Below are 11,932 nucleotides of genomic sequence, written 5' to 3'. Positions count from 1 at the left end.
GACACACACACAGACACACACACACACACACACACACACACACACACACAGACACAGACACACACACAGACACACACACACACACACACACAGACACACACACAGACACACACACACACACAGACACACACACAGACACACACACAGACACACACACACAGACACAGACACACACACACACACACACACACACACACACACACACACTTCTTAGGTACCCCACCTATCTTTCCCAAATAGTAGCACCCTCAGCTTTAGATTTTGATAGTTTCATTATTTTTATCAGGGTTGTGGCTGTCACTTGTGGAACTTATTCCAACTCTTCTTCTCTACATTTTGTTAAGAAAAGAGTAAAACAGCAAATTTCCTTGGGACTCACCCAGAGAAGCCTGGAGCTGCGAACTGGAATAGTCTATGGTCATGCATAAGTTTTTAAAACACAGCCCTGGCCGGGCGGTGGTGACGCACGCCTTTAATCCCAGCACTGGGAGGCAGAGGCAGGCAGATCTCTGTGAGTTCAAGGCCAGCCTGGGCTACTGATCCAGATCCAGGAAAGGCGCAAAGCTACACAGAGAAACCCCGTCTCCAAAAACCAAAAATAAACAAACAAACAAATAAATAAAAACAGCCCATCACCGAGAGGATTTCACATCGTGTGATTTCTACCAGGAACAACTAACTCGGAGAACTTCTTGTCCTAACTCGTCCTCTGATCTTGCTTGAAGGTATGTGAAAATATTAATGATAAAAAGCAAAAAGACACAGGTAAGACTTCACACTGCTTCCTAAAGCCAGGGAGATATATCCACAAGACTCCTGAAGTCTCTGCTTCTTCTTTAAAGAATTTCACTCAGAAGTCAAAACTGAGGTGGTTCTCCTTAGATAATCTAACCTTCTAGAACAGTGGTTCTTAACCTGTGGGTCATGACCCCCTTGGAGGGGGGTCAACTTATCAGATATTTAGATTATGATATATAAATAACAGAGCAAAATTACAGTTATAAGGTAGGAATAAAATAATTTTATGGTTGGGGGGTCACCACAACATGACGGACTTTAAAAGGCCGCAGCATTAGGAAGGTTGAGAACCACTGCTCTAGCATGTTCCAATGGAAGTGTCCAGAAGATTCACTCCTGTGCTATGTTTTTGTGGCTTCGTTTCTCTCTGCTATTCTATTCTACAGAAAAGCAGTCTGAAAAGGACCTTACTCTTCATCTTATGTCACAGACTCTTGTACACTTCTCCAAACCAACTTCAAACACAAGATGATAAGAACAAAAAAAGGTTTTCCCAGGAAATGAGCAGATTCATGGTCAACTATCACACTGCCAGATAATTGATTAAAAGTTGACTCAAGAAGCCACAGAGGAAGTCTATTCACAAAATAATCTTATAAAGAAATGTTTTAAAGTAAAATAGAAAATGTGGTTTTCCCATGTGAGAATATACATTTAATACCTGCAACAATTAATGATTTGCAGGCAAATGTCTACCTGCTACGAGGTCCTGGAGATGTCTCCATTGACCAAAAACCAAACCGAAACAAAGCAGAGGCCACCCAGACCCCTCCCCCACAAAAGCATTGAAACAAAAGACTGATGATCTGTTTATGTAGTCACATGAAAAATAAACATCTTTATTTTTTGCCTACTTTATTTCATTTTTCAAATAAAATTTAAATCTGTACAAAGTATACTGTTACAGTATATATTTTGTAAGAATCAATGCCTAAAAGAATCACAATACTTCAATAAGCAGTACAGCAGACCTCGCTAGCTTCAGCTTTGATATTGAACAAACTCAAGCCGGCTGATGCACAACACGGTTGCTTGGTTTCCACATGGTGAGTTCCCAGCACTGAGATGGGAGAACATGACAGCAAATATGGTTATATTACAGCCCAACACACTGCGCTTCTTCATATGATAATAACTGCACATATTTAACACAGAATGCTCACATTTACTTTTAAAATTGCATTTGCTTACTTTTTAGTTGGCAAAATTCAGCATTTTTAAATGGGGTCCCCAAACAGTGCAAATTAATGATATTCTATTGTATATTGGCACAACTCCAATAAGGATTAACTTGTAAACTCAAAGAATATCAAGAACTTAGCCCTAGATTTTAACTAATATACATCTGGTCCATTTAACCAAAGTCATTTTGGAAAGATAGTAAAGAGCAACTCTATTTCTGAAAGGATATTGTTTTGACCATTCTTTAGAGAAGGTAATTTTTTAAATTGTCATTAAAATTTTTACTATAAAAATTTTACAAACTTGATTAGAAATTTCAAGATGATTCACAGCAGACAAATACAAACTGTTTCTATTCCAACAACACCAAGGCTTAGACTCTCAAGTGGAGCACAATCGCGTCAGCTGTGTTAACTGAAACTGGACAGTGACTAAGTTTATAAGTGATGCTGGGTCTAGCAAGTGTAAATACACAGTATATTTCAATGAAAAGAATTGTCTTCTTTATACTTTATTTGTTTTCCCATAAGGAAACATTAATGTTTACATTCTTTAATAAAGTTAATCTTACATCAGAATATAACTTAATACTGTCAGCAACAGGGACCACACACAGTAAATAAGAAGCACATTTAAAATAAGTCTGATTTCACATAGATTAACATTTGTTGGTTAATAAAATATCGACAGTATTACAATCTTACAATATTTACAGTAAGAAAAATCTAGAGTAATATATACCTTTCACAGCAGGATTCCTTTTTAAGTTTTTCCAGTTTGGGATTGTGTGTACATAAAAAGCTCAAAATAAAGCAACTCTGCATGTAATCTTAAAGTAACGGCTACAGGGGGACTCTATCACGGCCATTGAAAATAATGGTGACTTATCACGGAGTCTGTGGCATCTGAGAACCCAGTTAATTTACCAAAGTCTTGCTCAAACCAGCCTTAGTTATCCATATTAAACCAGCTAGTTACCCAGATTAAAACAACCTTAGTTACCCAGATTAAAGCTGCAGAACTCCGGCCTTCCCCAACTGCTGAAAACCCAACAGACTCTCTTATCATGTTATAAGAAAAGAGGGAAAACTGGTTTCAGCTCATTCCTTATGGCTGGAAGCTTCCAACCAGTGCATATTTCTTAACATTCGCTAAAAGAGGGCTGGTTTCATTCCCAAGCATCACAAGAGTCCACCCTCTAAGTACAGGGCATCCTGATGATATCAATCTCACTCACTCTTCAACTCTTATGCATTAGGATAAGGCATGAATTTGGCCCATATAATACCAGTATCTTGGAGACTTGGGATTGGGGCAAAGGAACTGACTTGTGTAGTTTGTACTGAGAGCAACAGGAAAAATGAGAAGTGATGCACATTTCCAATTAGAATGACAAGAAGACCCACATCCCTAAACTGGAATTTGGCCAGGGCATCAGAGTTAGCACCCCCTCTCTGAGTACCACAAACAATTAGGACATGTGCTCTGGGCCTCCTCTTGGAGAGCATCTACAGTAAGTAATGCAGTGTGGGACATTAGTTCAGTGATGACTCCCAAGGAAGCAGATATAATTCTTGAATCTGGGGCTGTCTACAGCACCTGAAGTCAATCCTCAGAGCTGTGACCTGTCCCAATTCTGCTTACTTCACAATCTGATGGGCACAGAGCACTCAGGGATACGGCTGCTGGCTACTTTGGACTCTAGATCTTACAGGTAATCAACAGGTATCTGGGATTGAATTAGCAAACTGTACCATGACTCCTTAAACAGACACTGTCAGGTTTGAAATCATGTCAAGCATGAATCTTCACTGTCAGGTCAGAATTCAAAGTAGGAGTGTTCCCACATCAGCCAAGGTTATTTTGTCAAAACCTTAGAGGAGTTGGACAGTTTTTCAGTTTGCAAGTGATTGGTTACTTGTTTCAGTCAAGCTGGATTGGCAAACCAGACTGAACTATTTAAGTTTTGTGTTTTGATTCTTACATTGTGCTAACCCAAAGCTGTTGCATTTGGGCTAAATACACTGACAGAGAAAATTCAAACAAAAGTTTCAGCAAACTTCTGCGGCATTTTCTTTTTGGAAGTCAATGCAAGATCGAAAGGTATTTCTACCCAACAAAGTCTGTTTAAGTGTTTAATGTTACTTCCTTTTGGTCCTATACAGAATGCTATGACTTCTATATAGGTCTGAATGCTGCCCCGTGTAGATTCCTTCTGTATATCTAAAAATATATACTTTTCAGTAGTTCAATACATGGTTAATCTTCCCACAGAGGAAGATTTTTGTAATCACATGTTGCAAAGTAGAAAAACATCTCCTTTCTAAGAAAGGAAATACACTTTTCTATTGTACACTTTTGAATAAGCCCAAAGGCATGCACCAAAAACCATTTTTAAACTAATACATGCACTAAAATGGTGTGGAGCTAGACTTAAGGTGCTGCTTCTTGACTTTCGAATTTGAAGACATTTGTCAATTGTTGAGTCAAAGTCTCCCCCCCCCCCCACCCATGGTATCAAGAGAGAAAAGTAAAAAGTATGCATAAATCTTTTAGACTATTCTTTACATGGGGAAAAGATGGATATATCAACTATCCTATATGTAAACTGGACTCCCAGTTTTAAATAAAGTCAGTATTTACTGGTAAAAATTGTCAAAGCTAATACACCCAAACAAATGTTACTAGTAAATCATGTTCTACATAGAGAATAATTTACTTTGGTTTTATGCACCTTCTCAAAAATAATACTAGTGTCCCATACTTCACCAAACTGATGTGTTCCAGCAAAGCTGTAAGGCAACTCATTTTTCTCTAGTGCCATCTTTTTTCCCAACAGACAAAACTAAAATCTTTTGGTGAGAAAGGGGTTAAGATAATGGCCAACCCCTTGGCATCCTGAGCGTTGTGGTTTATCAAACTCTACCCTGCAAAAGCTGTCAGGCATCTGGACCCCTACCTTGAACCAGGAACGGCCCCTTATCTGGAGGTGACCTGACTCCTTACAAATAGCTCTCAGAACTTCACTTCTCCTCCCCTTCTATCTGGACGTTGTAAAGTCTAACAAAGCTAGTTGCAATATTACATTTCGCTAGTAGGGGCCACCGTGTGATAATAATCCAATCTGAAACGTTTTAAGCCAATAGCTCCTAATTTTATCAGTTAATTTGCATTACAATTTTCTATACAGTTTGCTCAGAGCAATAATTCCTAACTTGGATTTCAGAAGATAAGTGATGACCCTGAGGTTGTAGCAACATTATCTGTATTACATACATTTTTTTTTCCTGGGGAGAGGGTCCATCACTTTTATCAGATTTTCAAAGGTATCTGCGACCCCCCCCCCCAAAAAAAAGCATTACAGGGACTTAAGAGGGATACCCGTAATTTATTGTATAATAGGATTAAATGGAGGCAGACAACAAAAATGGCCTGGGGTGCTGATCTTTCCCTTTATTCATATTTGGGAAATAAGTGCTTCAAAGTAGGAAAAGAAATTAAGCTGGTTAAACTCCACTAAAAAAATAAAGCCACTTGCTACAATTTTCTCACTTCCATATGCAGTAAATTTAGCCTCCAAGAAAAGGTATAAAGACTGAATCTTTTCTTTTCCTAAGGAAATTCACAGATATAATGCTGAATGTCATCCACATTTAAAGAGCTAAGGCCATCAAATGTAGGTAACTCTAATGATGTGAGCCTTTAACTTGTGGTTTTACGTACAGAATTATCTTGAGTCAAATCCATATTCATTAACTTTCATTTCCAAAATTGGTCCATATTTAGACAACTACCTGGCACAATTCCTATACATAACCTTAAAATCTGGGCTATGGCTAAACTTTCTACTTAAATTAAAAACAAAGCTACAGGCTCCACAATGGAATCTAGCCACATACATTCACACCATAACGTAGACAACATTCTCATTTCAAATACATCACTGAATTTTCAACAGAATTAGCAAACAGTATGAACCACAATGACCAGCAGAACATGGGAAGAACATGTCACGATCAACATCCCTATCCAGAACACATTCAGAATAACCAGATCTGAAAAGAGGCCTCTTACTTGCTGGTTTTAAGTGTGAGGTGTGTAAAAAGCTATAGGGGAAAAAAAAGAAAATGAGATCACTAAGTAACTTATAAAAACAATTCCAGCCAAAAATACATCTCTCTGTTCCATTGAGAAAATTCAGTGTTTCTTTTTTTGCAGTTCTGAATACAGCATCACACATTTCACAGGTGCACTCTGTGTTCTCTGTGCAGAGCACATCAAGAAAGCTAAGCCTGCCTCTGGTTAAACCAAAGTCTCATACCCTTTGCTGTCCCCATCTCTCAAAAATTCAGTCAATCTTAAATTCTCAAAAGGAACAGTCATTTCATGTAATACCAGTCATGTGACACAAACCACGAAGAAACTATATGAACTTTATGGAAAGCGACACAAAAGAGGGACTGTCATCTATTTTACTTCCAGTTTCTTAAGCATGTGCCCAGTAAGACTCATATCATTTGCTAAATGAAACATATCAACACTCAAAGGCCAGGCCATACTAGGCTCGGAAGCTGGATCTCAAAGACACAATTCCATATACAAAGACATATTTCCTATTCTAAGCTTTTACTTTTCTTAAACAGTTTAATAAAGCTCACATTCATAAAGAATTTTATTGGCAAATAAAAGATTCATACTAAAAATTTTATCAAAACAAATTTTACTGTTACATAGCTAACATTAACAAATATTTTCTTGGCCTTATAAAGCATATGTAATTGCATATGAGTTTAACTTTGGGTGGGATATTGAAAACAATTTTTGCAAGAAATTAGAAAAGACTAGAAACAAAAGTGAAAGTGACTAGTCTTTAATTTCCAAAAAAATCAAGTGCAAAGATAAATAGTGCAATAATGCAAACTATAAATTTATAGGCCACTTTACAGTCTGTTCTGCGTTTGCACTTTTCTACATTATTATCAAACCCTAAAAACTGTGTGCAGCATAGAAATGGGCTATCATTCATCTCCATTGCCTAGACTCAAGGAAACCTCTCAGATTTGTCTCCGTCATTTAAAGCACTGGTTCTTCACTTCTTTAAACAATTCCTAAGGGAGGAGCTATTTAAGAAGGCTCTTCACAGACTTAAACTATAGCATGTTAACTACAATTTAAAATCTGACACACAACAAAATGTGAAAATTGTACTAAGTGCCAACTCTGCAAAATAAGCTATGTAAAAATAATCCCACTACTGTTAATGAACTTGACCCTCGAGAAAAAATACCTTCCAAGTATAGACCAAAACTTCCTTTTGACTATTTTAAAAACAAATTATTGCAGGAATGTATAGGGATCTGATTAAAATGAAACTTGAAAGTAATGTGTCAAAATTACCTGGAATAAACCCATAGTAAATTTACAGTCAATCTGAATCTGAACTATTAACTTTAAAAACAAATATTTACCTTAAATAATTTAAAACACTTCTGGGATTACAGAATAGATAACTAAGCACTGTCAACTCATCTTACAAAGAACAAGAACCTGGGAGATATATTAAATTATAATTAACACCTGTCTACACTATCTTTAGGGAATTCTACAATTTTAAAGTAGGAAAACAAACAGGAACACAAATTCAGGGGTTATGGTGTCTAATTCCAGAAATACGTTACCAAGGGCTTTTTAAGAGCCACAATGTTGGATGGTTGATAGACTACAAATATAAAGGAAATATAAAAGATACTTAAAATAGCAATTCAGTGATTGTATCTGCTTTACTGTCTTCCAAAAACCGTATGTGGACCAAAGGCTAGAGTCTGTAAAAGAAGGCCCTTTGGGTGTCGATCTTGTGGACTAGAAGGATAATCTTGAAATGCAAACATAAGCTACACTGTGACAAGAGCCCAAGATAATAGTATATGATAAATGTCACTGACAACTTAAAAATGGCAAATGAAAAAGGTTGAACTGGTTCTTTTCCCCCCAAAATAGTAAGTTCCTAACACCAATCTGCCTTGACCAGAAAAGCTGCCATTTCACAATTGTGGTACTTGAATTTGTTCAGAGAAGCAGACATACTATACACCCTCAAACCATCATCATACACATCAAAACAGATTTGTCCAACCTATCATAATCACAACTAGCTACAGCCGGACAGTTTTCTCTTAGCTGACAATGGACACATTGACACCTCCTTAGTGAAGCTCAACCTTACTTTTTAGTCAACAACTGTCATTCAGAGTTCATCTTAGTATTTCTTCCTACTGCCAATAAAAACCCTCCTACTTTACTTCCAACCACTCTCTCCTCTCTCTCACACCCCACTCACAAACAAACAGCTTTACCCTTTCTGCTCTCCAGTTTCCACACCAGTGAGTCTCAGTTCTCAGTAACTTAAACACATGCTTCTTACACTCTTCATTTCACAGATTTCCTAACAAGCACTCATTTAGATGCTCTTCAAATTGCCAAGTTAAGACTATGGGGAAACAGCAGTCAGGGAAGAAAAAAAAAAAATACCAAATTACCTCAAAATCAGAAATCTTTCTGGACCATCAGTTAGCTATGTACAAAGGAAAGAGGGATACTTCTGAAGGAGGGATGCTCGGGTGCCATGACTAGGATCATAAAGAAAGGAGAATGGAGGAGCCAAAGTGTCAGACTTACTCGGCAAGGAGGTCAAGAGCTACCAACAACTAAATGCACTGCCAAGTGTCAGTCAATTTCAGCAGAGTTTGACATGTCAACGAGTGTAAATCATTACCTGATTGTTATTACTGTTTGAGCTAGTCAAGTGAGTAGATGTCACCTGTCTTGTAACTTTTAACTGCCTCTTAAATCCTCCTAGAAGCCTTCTGCATTAAGACATCTTAGACCAAAAAATATACCAGCAAGAATATCACAATTACAAAACACAAGAGTGTGATCTTTAACCTTACAGGCCTTCCAAATTACTAAGTGGAACCTAAACCAAGAAAATTAAAACTCATTAATCCCCCACATGAAATGATAAAAATATGCAAATTAATAATAACAATGAAGTATGTATTCATGGAAGCACAAAAATATTATGATTCCAAGAACAATAAAATGTTTCTGGTCTGTAAAAAGTAGTTTTATTTTACACAAAAGATCACCACTACATTTCTATACCTATTAACAAGACAATTTTCCACAAAAGCTAGACAACAGAGAGAGGGAGGGAAGGGGGGAAAAAGATACCGAATGTAATGGAAGGAGACACAAAACCTAACATGAAGGCAGAAATGGAAGAATAACTAAACAGTTCTTACAAGAAAAACGTCAACAAGAGGCTACTTTCCACAGTCCACTTTTCTGAAGACGTAAGATGCCTAGATCCTTTAATATCAAAATCTGGTACTCAGTTTGTAGACGGAAGATGGCAAACAGCTTAAAGCCAGCCACATTTCTTATATTCCATCTGGTTGCTCTTGAATCTTGAAATTCAAACTAATGCTAGTTCAGATCACCATTACATAGCCCATAATAAAAAAATTTCTGCTCAACAAGAGCAAGTTGGATGGCCTAGGCCTTAAATTTAGGTTTGGTTTTAGGATCAAATAGCTTCTTCATAAATCTTTAAATCAGCTTTTCTTAAAAAAAATGCACTGCAAACTCTACAGAGCTATAGTAATTAATGCTGCTGGATAAACAGTCATCTTAAGTAGTGATCACTTTAGTTTTATGGAGTACATTACTATGAATGGCCTAAATTTGGCTTACAGTGTTTCAACAATGTTTTGAAATTTGCTAAAGTTTAAAACAAACTTATAAAACTGGTAAATTTGCTTAATCAATTAAAAAGATCTCTCCCTTAGTCTATTCTCATGACAAAACATGAGCTCCCTCTAAATTAGATGTTCAAATTTAGAGATAACAACCATGAATGTTACACTCAGTAATCACCCACTGTTTCAACTCTAAAGTGCTCAAGACGCCCTTGTCTTAGCCTTTTCTTTCACATAGTAAACAAAATCTTATCCTGATATCCAAGAAACCACAAAAAAGGAGAAATATGATTTCCTGTTTTTATGGGGAATAAAATACTAAAAGTACACTTATGTATTTAAAGAAGCTGGAGTTATGAAAGCTACCCAAGTAATTTCAGGAAGCCCCATTCTAAAATCATCTGGAAATATGAGTGTAAAACACGAAGAAAAAAAAAAACTAATGAAAACACTGGAGAAGAGAGGGTAAGCCATGTAAAGACAAAAATAATTCCATGCCCATGGTGGGGTCACCATGGCTGGCCGATTATCCCAAAATGTCATGAGAGAAAAATGTGTTTAAAAATTTTAAAGCGCAAAAACAAAACTGAGATAACTTCTCTAAACATGAAGTTCCATTTAAAAAAAAATCAGGAAGAAGATGATGATATTACATCTTTTCTAACACACTAAATCTTACTTATGCTATGAAGTGCTTGGGCCACCAAATCCACACAGATTATTCTCAACAGACTTCTCTTCCCCACCCCCTTCTACCCAAATTTAGCTCTATTTCCTGCAGGAAAAGGTACAAATTCCTACATTGATAATAACAAGAAATGAAAACAGTGAGTACAACTGATAGAGATCCATTGATTTTTATTACAAATGTACTTGATCACTTGGCTTCAAAAAGTTTAAAATCAATACCCTAATATCTGTATGCCAGTACAAAGCAAACTGTTTTACAAATTAAATACCTAAAACCTTGACGAAAATATTAAAATTTGATGAAAAACAATTATAAAAATTCTTAATCTCTCTCTTCAAAAAAAGGAGGCAGTCTTCCCAGACCTATCATACAATGTTAATAGTATTCAGCATTAGGTAGCTAAATTATATTTATGTCAGCATTAAAAAAAAAACTTAAACTATTAGATTTTATTTGTATATGCTTCAGTTAAGTTTGTGAATGCCATCTGATTGCAACATCATCAACTCTCTTTAACTGAATTCTAATTTACACTTATTTAATAATTTGCATAGCTTGAAAGGGATAAAGGTTATTCTACAACTAATGAATATAGACCATTATAGTGCTGTTTCTCAAGGCAATAAGTATTTGCTCCCAAATGAAACTATCTGTCTCCTTTCAGCAGGGGTTAAAATCACTAGCAGCTTTCTCTATTACCTGAAAAAAAAAAAAAAAAAATCAAACTGAAATAGTTATCCATCTTTAGATGTAAAAGCCTAAAACCAAAATTGTTAGACTTTGCATTTTGAGTCAAATTTTAACCCCTGCATGGGACTAGAAAGTGAGACTTAAAAGGTTTTTTAAAATTTCCCACTGGTTTTGGTTTCTACTTTCCATGGCTTTTGAGAAGCTGGAAAACAGTTTGTCTTTCCTGACTTTGTCTTTTTTTCTCATTTGGCAAATGTTCATCTACCTCCAATGTGTGTCTAGTAGAGGAAAAGCCAACATGGCTTTCTTATGAACTTCCTTTGTTGTCAAAGGCATGTATGATGATTTCTACAGTTCTGGTTAGTTAACTTTAGCTCCCTCTGTGGCTGGATGACTGCTGCTTCTAACATCTGCATGATAAATAGGAGGCACAAATAAAAGGTAGCTTTAAAAATAAGATTTGGTGATTTAAGGGGAGAAAAAAACCACAAATATCATCACCACTACCACCATCACCACCACCACCACCACCACCACCACCACACACCACACACACACACACACACACACACACACACACACACACACACTCTTCAACTCTGGTGGCTGATCTATGGATCAAATTACTTGACAATGTCTCTCATTTTAAAGAACATCAATCTCTCAATGCATTTCAAGTTTTCTTTTTTTACTTAGGCAAATAACATAGTTTAACCAAGCTCTTGGACCTTAATTGTAAGACAAAGCAGATCAATAAAAATAAGGCATACTTGTCATGAATTAAGTTCTGTTTGCTTGTTTTTGGCACATTTGA

At 36.4% G+C, this 11,932-nt stretch overlaps 1 protein-coding gene across 1 annotated transcript; it reads right to left on the bottom strand.

Moving 5' to 3' along the window:
• Positions 1–1,636: 1,636 nt before the first annotated feature.
• LOC118594590 (IgA inducing protein) lies at positions 1,637–11,614 on the bottom strand. Its single transcript, XM_036204551.1, has one exon. It carries the CDS (start codon positions 1,939–1,941, stop codon positions 1,780–1,782), a length of 162 nt encoding a protein of 53 aa, XP_036060444.1. The 5' UTR covers positions 1,942–11,614; the 3' UTR covers positions 1,637–1,779.
• Between the last annotated feature and the right edge of the window lie 318 nt (positions 11,615–11,932).

This window comes from Onychomys torridus, chromosome 13, assembly GCF_903995425.1.
Source record: "Onychomys torridus chromosome 13, mOncTor1.1, whole genome shotgun sequence".
In the NCBI taxonomy this organism is placed as follows: domain Eukaryota; kingdom Metazoa; phylum Chordata; class Mammalia; order Rodentia; family Cricetidae; genus Onychomys; species Onychomys torridus.
Note: the sequence above shows the minus strand (reverse complement) of the source record. Positions and strands in the feature narration are given on the sequence as shown.